We start from the raw sequence: 20076 nt of genomic DNA, 5'->3' as shown, positions 1-20076 counted from the left end.
ATGATTCCTGACTGAATTTCACAACTCAAAATTGAAACCATTACTTCGAACACCCAAAATTTTGACTAATTTTTATGTGATCTGATGCAGAGAGAATAATTGTATGAGATATTTTTAAAAATAAAAATCGTTCTCAAGACTTTACATTTTAAGCAATAACTCAACTACGCCGTAACCGAATTTCAAAAACCAAACATGAAATGATATCAGAATTCAACGTAGCATCTGAATATGTAATGATATACAGGGCATTCTATTTTAAAAAATGGAATTTTGGTCTGTAGCACCTACACCAAACACCATGTATATTTAAAAATTATATCAAAATATAGCTCTTATGAACTCCTAAAACTTTTGTATGAAACATTTTTGTGTGTCTCCGTCAACAAACCAGATATTGCCTGTCACATAAAATGTGGGACACCCGGTATATATATATATATATATATATATATATATATATATATATATATATATATATATAAATATATATATATATATATATATATATATATATATATATATATATATATATATATATATATATATATAGGATATAGGATATATATAGAATATATTTAGGTATATACTTTTCGGAATACTCTTCAGTGGTATGATTTTATTAATAGGCCCATCAGAGGGGTAGATTTTTTCTGAAAATAAAAATTTTACATATCCTTTAAACCTTTGTCAGCCCCATGCTGTTGGTCAGCCCATAGTTATACAAATCGCTATATGAAGAGCATCTTGGTCAGCCCTACAATGCTGCTACATCGAAGGGCTGACCAGGAACGCGATCCATTTCAGTGTATCATTGGATTTCATCGTGAGGGTATCAAGTGTTTTTAAAATCCTGGCAAATCCAGTTTTTCAGAGGTAAACTATGTGTTAGTTTACCGGAAAAAGTATATTAGGAAAAGAAAAAGATGCCGTTACTATTGACTATTTATGTTTCATATAGTTTCTGTATTATGTATGATTGATTACTTGTTTATCACTTTAATGAAATGAATAAAAACACTTTTGTCTAAGTACCACTAGTTGATTTTATGTATACGACCAGTTTCGGGTTTGATCCCGCATTATTAAGTATTTTTTCAATACTTCAAATCAAATCAAAAATCTTTATTTCCGTAGACCTAGGGACGGCATGGAAAAAGTCACATAACTCAGTACCATTAAAATGAGGTCACAATCATAAAACAACATAATTATATGATATATTACATAACATTCAGACCATAAAAGGGGTACAAAAATTAAAATTTAAAATTCCAAATCAGACTGAAAAAATTCATCAAGCGAATAAAATACCTTTTCACATAATACTTTCCGAACTTTTTGTTTAGAGAGCTTTACACTAGTTATTTTTTAATGGATATTGGGAGCTTGTTGTACAGTTTTTTTGACATGATATGAGGTCCATTAGTCACCTTGGCTAACTTATGACTAGGAATTAAAATGTTATAGTTTTTTCTCAGGGTGAAGACTGAAAGAAGACATGTATCATCTCTGTTCTAAAACTTGGAGCAATTTGATTTAACGTAGATTACGCAATTAAAAATACACATGCAAGTAACAGTTAATATATTCAACTTTGCAAATAGTGGTTTACAGGAATCGAGTTTTTTTTTAAAACAAATTGTTCTAATATTTTTTTTCTGGAAAATTAATAAGTCATTGATTCTATTGCAGTTGCCAAAACAAATAATACAGTAATCGAGGGCAGAGTAAATATATGCATAATAATAACTTTTAAGAATTTCAATAGACACAAAATTACGCAGATTCCATATAACGAAACAATGTGTCGCTAATTTCTTCAGTATGAAATCAACATGATGATTCCAATTGAGTTGGGAATCAATAAAAACTCCTAAAAATTTTTTATAGTTTACCTGTTCAATATTTTTAATCTCAGACCTAACCAATACACTACAATCAGTTTCCTGAATTGTAAAGAAAATGGTGTTGGTTTTAAGATTATTTAGAATCAAGCCCTTCTCAGAACAATAATTTTGCATGTTGAATACAGCATCATTTGCTTTTACTGACAATGTTTCACATTCCGAACCACTGACAGTAAAAGATGTGTCATCAGCAAATTGTATAGAGCACTGTGGTTGATTGATTTTTGAAAGGTCATTAACAAATAAAATAAATAGTGTAGGCCCCAAAACACTACCTTGGGACACTCCTGTAACAACGTTTCGAAATTCAGAGAAAAATGACCCAGTCTGAAGCCTAACTTTAATAACCTGTGTACGAACAGTTGAATAGGTTTCAATCCATTTCAGACTTGGACCACGAACGCCCATGCCAAACAGTTCATCAAGAAGAAGACCATGATGACTGATATCAAACGCTCGTGTCAAGTCGAAAAGAACACTAAGTGATTTTTCATCATTGTCAGAGTTTGATAATACATGATTATGTAGAGAAAGGATGGCATCCTGGGTTGACAAGCCCACTTGAAACCCATATTGGTTGTCAGATACGATATTGTATTTATTTAAAAAGGACACAAGTTTTGATATGATTCTTCAAATATTTTCGAAAATGGTGATAGTAAAGCAATACCTCTGTAGTTCGACATTACATGCTTATCGCTTTTTTTATAGACTGGGACGACTATTGCTTGCTTAAGTCGGGAAGGAAAAATACCTTCAGAGAAAGATAAATTGATTAGATAAATCAGAGGTTCCATTATTTTCAAAGCAGCCTTCATTAAAACATTTCCTGGCAATTCATCAACCCCACTGGAATTTTTCGAAAATGCGAATTTAATTATTTCCACGAGTTTAGTTTCATCTATTGGATAGAGGAAAAGACTCTCAGTTTTTACACAACGATTTTCAATGCCACCAGGTGCAGTATTTTTTACTAATGCTACTACTAAATGCTTGAGATATACCGGGACCATCGTCAACAAGTACACCATCGCCAATGTCTTAGATGAATCGTTTATAATAGTATTTTTCCTGATGATAGACCAGGCAGCTTCAGATTTATGTTGAGCCTTGATAAATTGATTATTAAAGTATTGACTTTTTGAGAGCACAATTTTTTGTCTATGATTTGTTAAGAGTTGCTTATATTGACCCAATAAATGTACATTGGTTTGGCTCTTGTTCAAATTATAAATATCTCTGAGTAATATACCTTCTTCAATGATATCCTTAGTAATCCATGATTTTTGTCTACTTGAATTTTGATTTTGTTTAATTTTTTGAAACTGTTTAGGAAAGGATATATCAAAAGCTTGAAGAAAAACATCATGAAAATGGGAAAATTTAGTATCGAAGTTAAATTCAGTGAAGTATAGAAAATTGCACGTTTCATCCGATAATAAATTTATGAAATGGAGGATATTATGATCATCAAAATTTCTCTTAAAAAAATAATGGTATATATCAGCGGCGACGAAATTTATAGGTAAGGTAAAAATTGGTAATGGGGTCAAACCCGAAAACGGTCATATAAATAAAATCAAATATAGGTAATTAGACAAAAGTGTTTTTATTCATTTCATTAAAGTTTCAGTATTCCTACGAAATCTGCAATTGTTTGACACGCGTTAACTATTTTGGCGCGAAACTCTTTGAGAACCGTTACGATCTTTGCAATGGTCCTAATGCTATTTTGTTAATTGGCTTGCCAATATTTTGGTATACTTAGAGAATAATTAGAGAATATATAGGTATATGACGATTACCAATAAATATCATAGAATCTACTTAATTTTAAGTAATTGACTGTTTTCCAATTCCTAACTCAAATGAAATATTATTTTCCTGTGTTTTCATTTTAAGTTCGAATGGATGTTCCAAATTTGGTATATAGATTTGATGTGAATGTGTGTAGAAAGTAGCAAGTATTATAATAAATATGATACTTCACGGAAGCTCATCAATTTTTTTTTATCAAATAGACGTTACAGTTTGTTCAGGACTGTTGTATTAAATATTCATTATGCATGTATTTCTTCAAGCATTACGATATCCATTTATCACTAGTGAATAATGAAATCATTACAGAAAAGCAAGTAGGCAAGTTCGTTGAATATGTCAATTCCATCCACCCGTCAATAAAATTTACCACTGAGAGGAAGGTAAATAATTCATTAAATTACCTTGACTCAACCATTACAAAAAATAACAATGAACATGAATTTGCAATTTTCCACAAACCATCTTACACGGACATTATCATACATAATTCCTCTACACACTCTTACCAGCATAAAGTTGCTGCATTCAATAATATTCTTCATAGACTATTGAATAATTTCCAGAGAGAGCTGAGTTTGATCAAACAAATCAAACAAAAACTACAAAAACAAGCCATGGACCATATTTACCCAAATTCAAGATGCGATAACGTCAGTTATGAGACATTGCCATTTTTGGCTGAACCAACCAATAATATTTTTTTGAAGAAAGACTGCGTAAACTTAGCTCACAGAAATAGTAATAGTCCGAATAATAGTGTAAGTGCATTTATTAAAAACAATAAAGACAAAACATTGGTATCGGATAGATCAGGAGTATATCAGCTGAGTTGTGGCTCTTGCCCAAAACTCTATAATGGCCAAACAGGGAGATTATTTTCCAAAGAGTTAATTAGATGTAATTTTGTGAATAGAAAGACCAATTTCACATTTGCAAACCACCTTTTAGCAGAAGTACATGAGTTCAGTCATGAATATGACATGTTATATTTAGAAGAGAAGAGTTTGAAATTCAATCTTCTAAAATGTCAAGCAATCAATAGATTCAAGAATTCGGATAACTAACTAAATGATCAATTAGAATTGAATAACCGTTACTGAATATTTTTCAAATGTGGGGACTGGGACATAAGCTCAGGTCATTTAATCCATTACAAACTCAAGTACTTGAAATGTAGGTACTTTATATTTTAAAATCAGGTATACCAAGCATTAGATTTGTAAAATATAGTAAATGAAGATACGCCCGAAGAAGCCATTGTATGGCGAAACACGTGTCGCGTTTTTATAAAACTGTTTAGTGGAACATTTTTGGCTGTGAGTTTTAGAAAGTATTTTGAAGTGTTTTGTGTGAGAAACTTTGCCAAAAATCCGACAGATATAATTCAACGCGACAAAAGTTGTTTTCTGTTAGGAACTTGACAATAGAAATAATTGTTGTATACGTTTTTGTGAGAGATTGTATCAATTAATCTAAAATATCGTTCACTTATACTTCAAGGTCCTTCTTCACAGTAAATTAGAAATCAACCCTGAAAAATCATCGTTGAATTCCTGATAAAATCACTTATCCAATAGATGGCATATATGGGGTTATTTTGTTTGATATTTTGAAGAGGAGTGTGTACGCATCTTAGCGATACCTTATATTATTTCACAAAAATTAGGTGTTTCGGGAAATTTACATTACTGTCTTATGGAGATATTGACTCCTTTTGAAAAAAATTCCCTATATGCAATCAATTATTTATATTTTGAGCTGTTTTGGAATCATCCGTATCTCTGAGTATAGGTTGGAAATGAGTAAAATCACTTTTCAGTATCGTCCTTCCATTTTTTATTTTTATCATTCATTTTTGGATCCGTTTTCAACCCGTTTCATATCTTGATAGAGTTTTTCAACACACTGATCTCATTTCAGATCATCAGTCACGCACAGTTTTGAAAACTATAAAACCTTCTTAAAAACAAACTTAGTCTAAGGAGCAAAACGAAATATAGTCAAAAAGTTTTTCGCTCCGAAAAAAAAAGAAGTGCTAGAATTGAATTAGTTCTTGTTTGTATCTAAAATATAAGGAAAAGAAATATTCATCATTATTAAAAAATAGAAACAGGGCTGCAATCAAAGAATACGTTTACTGTTGTTAAAGAAAGAAGAAATAATATTAATAATTTTCATTTGATATTTTTTTACCCATGTTGTAGTTCCATTTCATTAGAAATTATGTTATTTTTTCATACTACGTGTTTATTAGTTTACCGAACAATTTTTGTCAGCAGTTCTCAAATTGAAGAATAATACTCCATTCAAATAAATGTTTATTCAACCTGATCAAATTTTTTCTGTGCTGAAATATTCCAAGTCTTTTTTATTTTGATTGAAATGTCTGCTGCAGGTTATAATCGATGATGATATGACGTATTCATCGTCATGAACAATCAACATAATAAAAAAACATTGGTTTAATCTCCACTTCATTATGTTCAACCTGAACAACATCATACCTCCAAAAACTGAAAGGGAGTTTTCGAAAAAACTATTGCTAAGAAAAAGAGAATTGAAACTCATTACTAATATCGGTTTCACAAATTATATCTTACCTTATGCTAGTCACTCAGAATTTCGTTTCGTCATAGAAAACATACTTAGTGCGATTTTTACCTAATTTTGGAACTAAATTATATATCGGAAATCCGTAGTGCTGCTGCGGATTTTTATATAGAATTTATTGAAACTGTAGACATTCTGGATATTCACTATTCACTTCTCAATAAATTCATTACCAGATCATTCATCACATTTTAGATTTTTCGTTTGTGAAAAAAATGTCATTTCTCATCTACTCATTTCTACTCAGTCACACTTCGATTATTTTTGTGCAGTCAGGTTTTCAAATCTACAATTTCAAAGTCAAATCCGAAGTTTCCTGCCTAATGTCTAAAATTGATTTACACAACGCGATTTCTGTTGAGGCGTCCATGCCAAATAATTAGAATTTGAAAATTTACATTTGGAAATACAAATAGGAAACGGTTTAAAATATGTCTGTCGCATCCCTACGAACGACAACCCTCAGAAGTATAAACTTGTACTAGCTATAGATTAACGGGGTCTTACATTTTAACGTGTGATTCCGAACACTTTATTGATATTTTCAACTTATAACATATTCAAATTTTTGTATCTAAGATAGTGCAGAGGTTAAAATTGCTTCGACAAGCTAAATGGAATAACGCACTGTTAGTAATTATATTATTATTATCCTAACTAGAACGGAAACAGTACATTTCCGTACTCGACACCGTTATCCGAAAAAGCTGATTCCGGGTAAGTAGTCGAATGTGGGAAAGTATGAGTTCAGATCAAGCATTTTTCTACAAGTGAATATGTTACGAAGCTCTGATAAAACTTTTATATGCGAAACAATTCCTGATCTGAATTGCTTGTATAGATATAGGGTGATGCACGCGCACGAACGCTTGTACAAAAAACATACAAAACAGGAACTTTTTCATAAAATTCTACATCTCTCAAAAAATTTTCCATCTCTATTATCGAATTTCTGCACCACGACAACCTAGTTAGAATCATGAAATGCATGTGCAGCGTTGCCCGATTGTGGGCTGACCAACATGCTATCCATTGAAAGTGTTCGTATAAACCTGGGCTCACAAAGACACTATTCACATCAGGTGTATACAATTACACAGCCACGCCTCCTGGCGAAGTTTTGTGAAAGTAGGTGGTGTATCAGCTATGTGTATATGGTGTAATGGTCGGCCCAACCGAAAATTTGCTAAACGTCATTTCACATGGTAACATGTCCAAAAAACACTATATACAGTGGGAAACGTTGGTGAGCCCGAAACCGGGACGACCGACGTTTCCGAGGGTTGATCAGAGTTCACATATATATATATATATATATATATATATATATATATATATATATATATATATATATATATATATATATATATATATATATATATATATATATATATATATATATATATATATAAATCAAGAATGAAATAATTCGTGGACACAACACTCAAAAAATAGGGGCAAACCGGCTATTGGCCTCATCAGCGCGGTGCAATAGTCAATAGCCAGAAACACGTGTCCGCGGTTTGCCCCTATTTTTTGAGTGTTGTGTCCACGAATTATATCATTCTTGATTTGTATCATACACACTTGATAAAATCTCTATCTATATATATACATATGTATATATATATATATATATATATATACATATATATATATATATATATATATATATATATATATATATATATATATATATATATATACATATATATATATATATATATATATATATATATATATATATATATATATATATATATATATATATATATATATATATATATATATATATATATATATATATATATATATACATTTCTTAAAATGTTCGTACAATTTTTTCAAAAATTTGTGTAAAAGTCTGAGCTATTAGACGAAATATATTTGAAGCGAATATGGCTTATTTTTACTCACTTCGTGACCCAAAGGACTACCGACTATGGGATGGTTTACTAGTGTTACGAAAAATAGAGGCCCCCAAAATAGGATGTAGGCAGCAGTTATGACTAGGAACATTTTTACACGTTGCACTCCATCTCGCTCCATCATCCTCAAGTATTCTCGCATTCTGCGGTGTTCTTCGAGAGCACCCGAGGCCTGAAACGGAAAAATATAACTTGATATTATCACTTAAATGAAATGAATGAAAAACACTTTCGTACAATTACCACTGGTAGATTTTATTTATACATCTTCAAGATAAATGAAGAAAACCTCAAAATCCTACATATATGTTTCGAAGGGAGAAAAATGAATTTGTTGGAGGCCATGGAAATTAACAAATCAATCAAAAACCGGAAACATATACCCCTAAACGAGCAACACGATTTATGAAGGTCTCCTCTCTTGAATTTATAAGTCTAACAACCCTTAGAATTTTCAGGGCGGAATGTTGAAAGTTGGCATCTTGGTTTGCTCAACTACTCTCGAATACCTGTCCCTGCAGCATACCTGAAAAGTCTAATATAAGTGATATTTCAAACTTCAGATTTCACTTTCATACTTGATAATGGGGTCAAAACCATAAAGAGAACAAGTCATCAGTCACAAAAATTGATATTATCAAGTTATAGCTCATTAAGCTACTGCTTTGCACTCATCAAATTGCTAAAATAAAATATAACATGGAGGAAATTATGAAATGCAGATATTTTGAAATTCACCTCAACCTATCAAGTTTGAAATTGTTATTGTTTGAAAAAATGAATGCTTTATTCATTCTTTTATTTCTTCAAGATTTTCAATTGTTCATAAATATCTGCAATAGTTATTGTGATGTCTGCAAAAATTAACAACTTTTTTCTACATTCAGTCAGTCAGTGGGCATACTTGAAACGACAGCTGATTAAAACAGATTTCAACCAGACAGAAATTAAGCGAGAATCTTTTCAAAACTCTTTGAAGAATAGCTTCAAAAAAGACTAGCTTCACTCTTAAAGGTTATCAAGATTTTCATGTAAACCTTCATTTTGGAAAAAATTAACGAAATTGGAAGGAAGATTGACATGAAACTTTCTTGTCAGCTCATTATAATTTATTCAACTATTTAGCAGGCATCAAATTTTTTTCATTCCCCAATATTCAAATTCCAATGGGTTGAAATATTTATTTTGTTGAAGCGAACGAATCGAGTATCGAATGCACAAGCCGAACCATTCTTCTTTACATGTATTTTTTATTGAAACTATGAATATTCGCTCTACAGTAACACAAACGCAGAAAATTTACTGAAAAAATGTCTGCTTTTCAAGGAGCTTTTTTCAAATTTTTAATATCTGCAATAGTTGTTGCGATGTCTGCAACAATGGACAACTTTTTTCTACATATAGTCAATCAGTAGGCATACTTGAAGACTGGCTATAAATCAAATCATCTAAAGGAACAATTCGTTCAGGCTAGTCTCAACTCCCTGCACTATAGTTTAATGGACTGACACCTATCAGAAAACAACGACTCCCCTGACTATTACAAAGAAGGGCGTTGTATTATTTCCGATAGGTGTCAGTGTAGGATTCTTCACTGAAGTTATTGCTTTATGATAGACACTACCTTGCACTGATGAGTGAATAAACAACTCGAAATCAATCTGCAAGTGTGTCCCAATAATTGAAAATCTATTGTGGCAGTTTTATCGCAAACAGTATATGCAGGAATAACTTCAGTGAAAAATCCTGCACTGCCAACCCTACGTGGTATTAGCCTGGAAAGTAGTTGTTTTCTGATAGGTGTCAGTCCAATAACCTACAATGTAGGGTGTTGAGGCTGGCCTGAACAGATTGTTACTTCAGATGATTCGATTTTTTTTTTGTTTCACTACATTATTTTAAAAATTTCAAATTATTTGTTAGCACAACTTGTCTCAAATCATAAATCACTCTTTGTGAAATTATTTATCGAATTCTACTTCTCTCAATATTTTAGTTGACTACTTATTGAAATTATGTGAAATGGCACTTGTGCACTAGACTATAATAAATGATATTTTCCAAATGTTATTTTACTAATGTCTTGAATGCTTCTCAAAAAATAATTTTGCACTGAGATATTTTAGTGTTCATTAATTAAAAATGTTTTGAAAGTTATTCTCAAATATAAAATTCAGGATCAATTTGTATAATGAAATTCTAAAAAATTGGGTTACCATAGCACAAGGAATAAAAGCACAATGTGCTATATAAATAGTGTAAAAAAAGGGAAAACAGTTACAAAGGAAGTTTTGCTTGTCTAGTTTAGTACTGAAAACTGACTTTGAAAAACAATATTACCCTTCATTGTCTTAGCATTGCATAACATTCCTCTAAATATTTTTACTGATTTGAACAACAAACTCTTCAGTTTTGTTCGACTGTAATTAAAAATGTTTCTTGGTATATGTAAGAGGTTTGGACTTCTGATATCTGAAAATGTGTGACTAGATTTGAAATGTAAAAAAAATATTATTAGTAAACGACTGGTAATGAAACGGTAAAGAAATAACCAAATAATGGAATATCAAACACACTTGAATGAGTTAGTTGGGAAGAAAAAGAACAAAAAATAAATGATCGTGAAAAATGAAGAAAAAAAAAACTACAATCAACTTCATGATTTTCGTTCGTAAGTATTCACAATCGGTTGATAACTGTCACTTTCCATTTCGAATGGTTCATGAGAACCAAAAAATATTTTAAAATTTGTATTAATACATTTTCATTCCTCAACTCACCAAGTATTTCAGACATTCCCGGCACAAATTTAATATCCTCAAACCTCAAGGTTAACGTTTGATCTCCCGAGTGAGAGGATTTGACAAGGGTCCCTAGATGCCGACAGTAAGTTGCTTTACACCACAAAGCAAAAGCTAATTTCGAGTGATAAACACAGCTGCTCTCTAGAGACATTTATTTACCTTCGTAAAATGCCCATAGGAAAATTTTTAAAAGAGAGCGAGTTCCCCGAATTGTTTCACGTTTACCTCTACATGTACCTTTGAAAATTTGTATTTGTTATTTGAAGTTTTTAATAGTATTATATTTTTCAGTAAATAAAGTTGCAATTTCTGTCATATAGAATGAATATCACTGAAGTTTTTTCCCAACAGCAAACCGTTATTTCAACACCTCGTGACAATTCTATCCTTATTTATACCATAGATACCTGTTCTAGGTACCTGCGTGTTAAGTGTCTTAAATAAATTTCACAATATTGCCTTATCTACTAGTCTAGTTAATTTTGCAATGTGTCCGAAATCCAATATTCTTTATGAAATAGGCCAAACTATTATTAATTTTTATTCCGGTTGAACAAATTGTATATATACCAACTTTTTTTATTTCGAATGGTTTGATTTTCAATGAATTGGTGAGATATGATTTTTATGTTTTTTTCTGTTGAATGGAACATGCCTCTTCATCGTTTTGAACGATGAATAAATGTCCAGTAAATTAGTCTGGTTGTTGTGTCAGTTATAGGTTTTAGAAAAGGAAAGTTATAAATACTTCATTTTGTGACGTTTTCAATGGTTTCAGGTCGATTTAGTGGGAATGCCACATTTCATGATTTTAAATATATGAAAACCATAAAAAACGTTTTTTTAGCACAACTTGAAAACCCTTGAGGCGTTTTAAGAGCGGTGCCTGTGCGAAAGTAGCGATTCAAGTTGGACTTGAATCGCTGGAGATTAAATTCATTTGGAAAAACTTCCTCAAGAAATTTATTCACATAAACGCAGTCCTCCAAATGAAAGAGTTCCTAAACAGTGATTTCTAGGTGTACCTACTGAATAGAACGTCAAAGTTATTAGAAAAAAATTGTATATTCTAAGAATAGAATAAATGAAAGCATGAATAATGTGATTTGTAGAGAACTATTGAAGAAATTCGTGATGACATCGATATAGTACAAATAAATTGTATAAAAGATTATGCTGGAATAGATAGTATATTCAATAAAATCTATATCAGAATAGGTGAAAACCTATAAAATAAAATAACAAGGACAGCGAAATGAACATTTAGTGAAAATATAAACAAAATTTAATATTTTTTTCTCCCACTAACCACTTTGAAGTAATAAGCATTATAAAACAACTGAGGAACCAAAAAGTGTCTGGAGTTGATGATGTAAAAGAAGAATCTATAAAAATAGTATTGCTGAACTCATTACATTCATATTCAATAAGATGATAGAAGTTGGACATTATCCATCTTGTCTCAAATTATTATAGTTATTCTAATATATAAGAAAGGTAATCTAATAGAACCAGTTGGTTATCGACCAATATTCTTCATTACTAATTTCAGTAAAATTTTTGAATAACTTCTTAAAATTAAGTTAAACCTCTCAAGAAAAATAATACGATATTGAGTTTAGATTTCAGGATGGAAAATGCACGCAGAATTAATTAGTTCACTTGACTCAATATATCTACAAGGCTAAGGCTATGCATAACAGCACACATTCTATAGGAGTATTCATTAACCTATCAAAGGCTTTAGATACGGTAAGTTACAATATTTTGTTATCCACCTTAGAAAACAATGGTATAAGAGGGAATGCTCTAAAGTTAATCACAACGTACCTAAAACAAAGAACTCAAGTTGTTAAAATGAAAAAAGCGGGAAGGAAACAATAGAGTGCCTCAAGGGACAGTACTAGGCCCAATTTTGCTTTTTATACATATTAATGGACTTTTTCAGATAAGTTACTCAGGCAGCATTATCAATTTCGCAGATGATACTGCAAATCAAGTCTGTTACTCACCTAAAATATCTTGGAATCATAATTGACTTTTATCCAATATAAAATCATCAGGTTTATTACATCGTTAGAGAATTGAGGTGTATCTTATATAAGTGTCGTTATAGACCTCAGTCATAAAAAAAACTATATATTATAGCCTAGGCTTAGTACAAAGCCACATAACATATTACATTGCGGGTTGGGAAGGAGTCTCAGAAACATATCTACGTCTACTTGAAGTCATTCAAAGAATTTCCTATAATTGATGTTTAACAAAAATATGAGGTATATATGCAACCGTGGTCACAGTTCCAATGACACGGCCATTCACACGCAGATTCAGCTGACTGAGAGATATTCCAGAATGTCCCTATCTCGACTTGCAGTTGCATCCAGCTACCATTCATAATAATAATTATTCTGTTTGTAGTTCTCATAGGAGACGGTCGTCTCTAGTTTGTAAAATGAATTTTTTCCAAAAAGGTTTATTTTTCGTTCAAGTCATTTGATTGGCGCAGTCGGTAAGATTTCTGCAACGTGAAAATGAACTTTCAGCGTCGTGGAGTTTCAACCCCTTCGCACAAATTCAATAAGAATTCCTCGACCACCCAGAATGAGCGGACAAAGAGACGACCCAGTCCCAGGAAACCTGCAACGGAGAAGAAACTGGAACTTACAGATTAGTGAGAAATATTTTATTGTTGATTTCATGAACCCTCCGTATAAGGACTGCGGCGAAAATATATAGTATCCTTCATTATGAACAAATTTTTGTCTATTCGAGTCGGATGATTTAAGTAGTTATTTATCGAGAAGAGCATTTATTTATAAGTGAAATTGATGATATTTCATCACGATTGAATTGTTTATCATTTCAAGAAAGTTCAGCAAATAGTACTGAAAATTTTGATAATATTTCTCAACCCACAATGGTTCCACCAGTCCAATTTCAACCAACTCAAATGAATTGGAACCTTTTCAAACCTAGAATAAACAATTCAAATCTAGAATGAACAATTTGAAAACTTTTGGTGGTGAAAGCAATACATTGAATAAATTTATCAGTAGATGCAATGCTATAGTTAATGCGTATAATGTGTTTAATGATGCTCAACTTAATGAACATGTTCTTGGATGTATTCAAGAAAAAGTGACAGATAAAGCCGTTCAAACTGCTCTGAGATTTGGTTTTTCGGATAGGAGAGATTTGACTGTTTAGTTCAACAATTAACTAGAAGTTGACCTCCTAGGAAAAAATATCTGATGACTTTAGGTAGTAGAATTCAGTTAATCTGAAGGTATGTAGTTCAAAGAATCAGTAACAACCGACTCAACTTCAGAAGAAAAACTTTACCAAACAACTCACTATGATAAAGTAACCCTCAGTACTTTATTGCTGGTTGTTCACGTCTTTTAAGATCTAATATACATATTAAGAGACCAGCTTCACTGAAAAATTCCAAAGTTTGATACATTCAGTAGAAAATTCATCATGTTAAACGTCAACCAAACTGGACCTAGATTCATACAATCTCAAAAAAAAAATCAGTCCAGTTAGCACTGGCGTTACCTTGACCGACAAAACCGAAACCCTCCAAAGCCAATGTAATACGCTGCTCGTTTTCAACTTCGGTTTCCAGAAACTTCATGAGGTTTTTAAGACGAGTGTCTTACTTACACGGGCCTGACTCCGTTAAGACATTTGTAGCACTTCCCGAATTCTCAGGTTCAAATCTATGTGGGAAACGTTGCCATGCTCTCAATAAATCTTGAGGGATGCATGACTCAATGAGAGGAAAAAGCATCGCAGAACACTTATCTGATGTAATGTCTAAAGTATCTAACGCTCGAATCTGTGTCTCGATCTGATCATACAAAATTACCAATTCAAGCTTAGATTCAGATGTAGCATTACACAAAACCAACTCAAGCAATTCTCTGACGTAGATCTCAATTTGTGGATCTTCTCTGCCAAAACGAGATGACATGGCTTCGATAATATGATGATAATTTTCTACAATAGCTGGATAACTCTCTACTAGTTGCCTTGTTCTACTAAAGGGTACAGTTGCCTGAATCAAATAATCAATTTTATCGACTGCCTCGATACTTCGTGGATCTTCTTGAATTGAGACCAGATTGGTAACCAGTTGCGAAGGTCACCATAAAACTTCTTAAATTCTATTGAAGGTAATTTAAAACGCCTACCTGTCATGTTGACGTGAGAACATTCAGAATTTGCATCATTGATATGTTCTACTTCATGGATTACCTTTCTGAATATTTCCTCATACTGGAGTTTCAGGGCTATAAACTTCCTTTTGTAGGAGTCACAATTTGTAATGTCCGCCAATAACTCATCCTCGGTGGCGTCACTCTGCAGGAAGTCCTGGTACACTTTATCATCTACAACTTGTAGGCCCTGCATCTTTGCTTGAATTAAGTCGTAACATATATGTTTCTCCTGATAATCGCGTGATGTTGCTGACATTAAATTTTCGAGATCAGAAGTTAGTAACGTAAATTATCTACGTAAAACGGAACGATGTTTTTTATTACCTTCCATACTTTTACTTCGGGAAGAACAGCAAGGGTAATCTGAACAGTCTCAATGACAATTGTTCTGTCACGGTCGCCAAAAAATGTAGAGCCCAGAAGGAAAAACTACCCGTTCAACTCCGGTTCTCTGTTCAATGGAAATTGTCAAATGTGTATCTACTGTTCATACAGCGATTACTGCAAAGCCCAACAACAATATATACGATTCATCGGCAAAAACTTTTTTACTTTTTATTGACGTAAGTATATTGGCAATTCATCAATGTCAGTGTCAGTTTCAACGCTCGTGGAAAATTTCTTTTTTAAGTATTGATTTGAGGAAAATATTGTTGAAATTTATCATCAAGAAGTTCATCTTTGTAAAGTATATCGTTTTGCCAAATTTTTCACATTTCACATTTATTTTCTGTGAATTTATATAATTTACAAATCTGTCATTTCTCAACATGAAAAATGACAATTCAAGAAAGTCAAAAAAACTGTCATCTACAAGAAAATTAGATGGAAACGAAATTATTGTATGTCCTAAAACCAATTCAAACTTGAAATGCAGTTTTGGTTATCGGATTTTCCAAACGAAGCGTGGTGTTAACATTCACATGAGGAAAAAACATCATTCAACCCCTTTTTGTCAAAATACCAGTGAATCTTTAAATGTTAATGAAAATCTCACTTCCAAAACATTGAATGCTCATTTAGCATACCTGAAACAGAATGTGAGCATTTTGAAAAGAATTCCTGAATCTTCCAGGATGTTTGTTGCTGATTCTTTAACCAATACAGTAGACAATTGCATCAAAGCAAATTCTTTGGACTCCTGGAAAAAGTTACATAGCATATACATCGTTTTGTATTCCTTCATTAAAAAAACCACATAAAGAATATATCACTTCAATAATTAGGAGAAATATAAAAAACTCCCCAATCTTTCAAAATTTTTTCTCAGAGATAGAAAACTACCAACGAAACAGAATAAAAGTAAATATATAATCAATAAAGTTTCTGATGGTGATATTACTTCGGCTATACGAATTTTGTCTTCGACTGACTTAATTACAACTTTTGACAATGAAACATTTACGTTGCTCAAATCAAAACATCCCTCTGAGAATACTCATCTAGAACTCAACATTTCAGGAAATGGAAATGAAATCCTGGATCCACTTCAAGTAACTGAAATTGATGTTTTACGTGCTGTTAGATAAATTCGCACAGGATCATCTGGTGTGCTGGATTCTCTAAGACCTTCACACTTCCAAGATCTTTATCAAAAAGCTCTGGATCTAAAGGTGAAAAACTATTATCTTCGTTGACATCACTATGTAATTTTCTACTTGCTGGCAGAGTTCATTCGGAAGTACTTCCAATTCTTTATGGTACTTCATTACAAGCTCTGAAGAAGAAATGTGGTGGTATAAGACCTATTGCCGTTGTCACATTTTTTCGACGCTTGGTGGCCAAAATTTCCTGTTTTACCATTAGAAATATATTCGGAGACTTGTTTCGTCCCGTACAATTTGGATTTGGAACTTCCGGAGAATGTGAAGTAGTTGCTCACGCAGCACGCCGTTTCAGCGGCGAGAGGTGTACCTGTTACACCTCTCGAAGCGAAGCAGTAACTCGTCTTGATAATGCCATCTGAGATGATGGCGAAACGTCGACTATCGAATAGTACACAACGGATGAACACCCGGAAAATATATATATATATATATATATATATATATATATATATATATATATATATATATATATATATATATATCCGAAGAGGGGCATTGTGACATGCTTAGGGTTGCCCTATGATTTTGTAGGTACGTGTGGCAGATACCCAACGGAAAAACAACAATCCACCCAGCTAATGCCGCGAAGAGAGTTGAAGTTGAACCATCAAGCAACTGTGCAACGTCTTCGACTTGGAAGATTCGACGCAAGTTATTTCCCACTATGAAAAGCAAAAATAAATTTCGTTTGGTCGATCCGACCAACTAATAGACCGGTTTCGGAGTGATTGCCCTATCATCAGTACCGGGCATGAAAATGAAAATAATTCCAGCTAGTCATAGAATCTCTCTGCAGTTGATTGAGTGGGATGTCCACTACGCCACCTGCAGACAGAGCCAGGAAACAACTCCACAAGCATACTCCGGGGTGGGAGTCGGAATACTGATTACTATTCCGGAGAGGTGCATTGTGACATGCTCAGGGTTGCCCCTGACATGCTCAGGGTTGCATACTTCAACTCTCTGCGCGGTATAAGCTGGGTGGATGTTGTTTTTCCGTTGGGTATCTGCCATACCTTCCTACAAAGTCGTAGGTCTGCATGAGAGGGAAGGGGCAACTCTGAGCATGTCATAATGCACCTCTCCGAATTATTAATCATTATTCCCACCCCGGAGTATGCTTGTGGAGTTGTTTCCTGGCTCTGTCTGTAGGTGGTGCAGTGGACATCCCACCGAATCAACTGCAGAGAGATTCTATGAGTAGTTGAAATTATTTTCATTTGGTTGTGATACTCAGACGATTCACACCGTTCTGAAGAGTCCATGCCCGGTACTGATGATGGGGCAATCACCCTGAAACTGGTCTATCGGTTGGTCGGATCGACCAAAAAAAATTAATTTATGCTTTCCATAGTGGGAAATAACTTGCGATAAATCTTCCAAGTCGAAGACGTTGCACTGGTGCCTGATGGTTTTACTTCAACTTTTTGCGCGACATTAGCTGGGTGGGTTGTTGTTTTTCCGTTAGGTATCCGCCACACGTACCTACAAAGTCGTAGGTTTGTATGAGAGAAAAGGGGCAACCCTGAGCATGTCATATATATACACACACACACACACACATATATATATATATATATATATATATATATATATATATATATATATATATGTGTGTGTGTATATATATATATATATATATATATATATATATATATATATATATATATATATATATGTTAATTCGAAGATTCTCACGGATAAAGTATGATGAGCTGTTTTCTCGGGTTTCGCTCCGTGTTCTGTGTATTTTCTCCCCATAAGGATTATTTTCAAGGATTATTATTTTATTTGAAGGGGCACCAATGGGCTCGCCACTATCACCCGTTGTTGCCAATCTCTTTATGGAAGAAATCGAAACCGAAGCAATAGCAACGTCACCCTTGAAACCTAAACTCTGGCTGAGGTATGTCGATGACATCTTCGTGATTTGGTCTCATGGTCACCAGGAACTGTCCAGGTTTTTTAATCATTTGAATGAAATCCATCCACGCATTAAATTTACGAAAGAAGTTGAAGAAGGCAACCAGCTCGCATTTCTCGATGTACTGATTATGAAAAAGCCAGACGGAACATTAGGTCACACGGTATATCGAAAGCCAACACACACGAACAGGTACCTAAACGCAAATTCACACCACCACCCAAAACAAATTCACGCGGTGGCAAAAACACTCTTTACACGTTCAAGGAGGCTGGCAGACAACGATCACAGACAACAAGAGTTGAACACCATCGAAACAACGCTACAAATGAATAACTACTCAGAAAGAAGTATAAAAGCGGCTGCCAAGACCACACGGAAACAACAAAAAACTCGAGATACACCGGTCATAACAACCACACTACCATATATTGCAGGAACAACAGATAAAATCAGCAGAATTCTTCACCGACATAACATATCAACTTCGTTCGTACCAGAACGAACAATAAGGTCCATGCTTCGTAATCCCAAGGATCAGATACCACTGGAATCACAAGGAGTGTATGAAGTACCATGCCATGATTGTGACAGGACTTACATCGGCCAGACCAACAGACGAATCAACATTCGCAAAGATGAACACAAACTAGCAGTGAAGGGAAAAGTCACCACGTCTTCTCTCTTCCAACACGTACTTCAAACAGGACATAACATCAATTTCGACAACACAAAAATGCTAGCAAGCAACGAAAACTTTTACTCACGAACAATCAGAGAGGCAATCGAAATTGAAAAACGACCTAATAATATGAACAAGAGGGATGATGCGCAAAGATTACCATCAACATGGAGATCCGTTTTATCACTTCGCACAAGCAATCAGACCGCTCAACTTCAGAGGCAAAACTCGGTACATGACAATACAGGTACAATAACAGAGGCAGGAGAGGCAGCTCAGGTAATAAGACCAAAACAGGTAGTCGAACAAACACAGGTAGTGGCAGCAACGCAGGTAAAGGGAAACATCCATCCCTATAAATTGAGACACAGAGTTCGAAGTAATCAGTCTAGTTGAAAAAACCAGACATCACCAGAAGATGGCAAATGAGACTTTGCCGAAACGTTGTGAAAATAATCCTCATGGGGAGAAAATACACAGAACACGGAGCGAAACCCGAGAAAACAGCTCATCATATATATATATATATATATATATATATATATATATATAAATATGAAAGTT

General features: G+C 33.3%; 2 protein-coding genes across 5 annotated transcripts in view; one reads left to right on the top strand and one right to left on the bottom strand.

Moving 5' to 3' along the window:
* LOC111511503 (uncharacterized) overlaps positions 1 to 20076 on the bottom strand; it is a 246865-nt gene that overhangs the window by 53292 nt on the left and 173497 nt on the right. For all 4 annotated transcript variants that reach the window (XM_074183496.1, XM_074183494.1, XM_074183495.1 and 1 more), the window contains one exon: positions 8259 to 8441. In XM_074183496.1, the coding sequence (XP_074039597.1) occupies positions 8259 to 8441 (183 nt within the window). The remainder of the gene's footprint in view (positions 1 to 8258; positions 8442 to 20076) is intronic.
* Positions 3882 to 20076, top strand: part of LOC111503553 (uncharacterized) — a 290692-nt gene continuing 274497 nt past the window's right edge. The window contains exon 1 of the mRNA XM_074183486.1: positions 3882 to 4489. The gene's annotated coding sequence lies outside the window, so the exon portion shown is untranslated. The remainder of the gene's footprint in view (positions 4490 to 20076) is intronic.

The sequence above is a fragment of the Leptinotarsa decemlineata genome, unplaced genomic scaffold (genome assembly GCF_025532065.1).
Source record: "Leptinotarsa decemlineata unplaced genomic scaffold, Ldec_3_MD MMD2_tig00026340_RagTag_RagTag, whole genome shotgun sequence".
Taxonomy (NCBI): domain Eukaryota; kingdom Metazoa; phylum Arthropoda; class Insecta; order Coleoptera; family Chrysomelidae; genus Leptinotarsa; species Leptinotarsa decemlineata.
This window is presented reverse-complemented; position numbering and strand designations above follow the sequence as displayed.